The sequence below is a fragment of the Thunnus albacares genome, chromosome 12, assembly GCF_914725855.1.
Source record: "Thunnus albacares chromosome 12, fThuAlb1.1, whole genome shotgun sequence".
In the NCBI taxonomy this organism is placed as follows: Eukaryota; Metazoa; Chordata; class Actinopteri; order Scombriformes; family Scombridae; genus Thunnus; species Thunnus albacares.
The window spans coordinates 32,872,085-32,873,460 of NC_058117.1; the positions used below are offsets into that span (position 1 = coordinate 32,872,085).

General features: G+C 35.7%; 1 gene segment (V, D, J or C); it reads right to left on the reverse strand.

Moving 5' to 3' along the window:
• Positions 1–879: 879 nt before the first annotated feature.
• Positions 880–1,376, reverse strand: LOC122993854 (the record flags this gene model as incomplete). The annotated part of the segment is given in 2 exon segments: positions 880–1,199; positions 1,322–1,376. Coding segments are annotated over 2 exon segments (375 nt in total), but the record flags the coding sequence as incomplete, so codon positions are not given.

Here is a 1,376-nt window from a genome sequence, read left to right on the forward strand (position 1 = left end):
AGACGACATTATTTCATCACTATTCAACTTAACTCAGCTGATGATGAAAGTAAAACACAGCATCAAATATTATACCCAGACTATGAGCAGTAAGATTAACATCAACAGACAGTTTCAGCAGGATTTACTTTACTTACTTACACCACTTTCCACACATATTCCACTGCAGCTTGTATATTATGTAACAATATGATAACCATGTTATTCATATACTGAATATTTTACTCAAATATATTGTTCACATTATTAAAACAGTTTTGTATTTGGGCAGTTATGAAGAGTGCCTCATAAAAATAGTTTATTCACAGAGTTTAATGTGAGCTCTATTAGATATCAGAGGATTTGCTGTAACACTCAGTTATGATGTTATTGTTTATATAAATAATACATGTTTTATCTGTAGTGTTTCATTTTCTGATGTTTTTATCACCACTACAACAAATCTAGACTGTTTGATAAGAAACCACTAAAGTTTAACAGTTTCAGTACTAAAGATAAAAAGTTGAAAGCGCTCTCTCTTACTCCAATGTATCATTTTCAACAACCAAACTAATAGTTTACATCTTGATCATTTCAAAAATCGCCCGTTAGCAAGAGTGTAAAACTTTAGTTTCACTGTATTAAAATAAAAAAATAAAATTTCTGGACCAAAACCTTCAGGTTGTGTGAACCAGTTTCAGTTTGAAGGATAAACAGCAGAGAGAGAGAGAGAGAGAGAGAGAGAGAGAGAGAGAGAGGGGACACCTTTAGTGGATGTTCCTCAAACATTTGTTGTTTAATATCTTGAAGTTTAACAGTGTGTGACTCCCTCTAGTGGATGTTGTGGAGTATTCTGTTGTCTTTGCTCCAAAGGTTTTTGTACAGAGTTTTGGTGTTTCCTGTCACTGTGGGCTGCAGAGCACAGTAGTACACAGCAGAGTCAGACACTGCAGCAGAGGAGATCTGCAGTTTGACTCCACGCTTGTCTTCAAACAGTTCAGTGAAGAATCTTGTTTCTGACTTCAGAGAATCTGCTGGTCTCGTGTGATTTAGCCCTGAGATGTACATGAGGAACTCTGGAGGTTTTCCTGGATATTGTCGATACCAAAAGAAATGATCACTAGATGAAAGTTTTGGGTAGTTGTAGGACAGAGTAACAGTGCTGCCTTCTAAACTGTTCTCTTCATTGTTGACTGGAGTGAGTTCTTGACAGCTGACACCTAAAGGAAGAGATAACTCTGTTATAACATGTTGTCAAAGACTCATAACATGAATACATACAACTTTATGCTCAGTTTTCAATCAAACATCAATAGAAGTAAATATGAAGTGTGTCACCTACCTGTTAGTGTGACGAGAAACAAAGTTGAAAACAGACTTAATTGCATTGACACCAT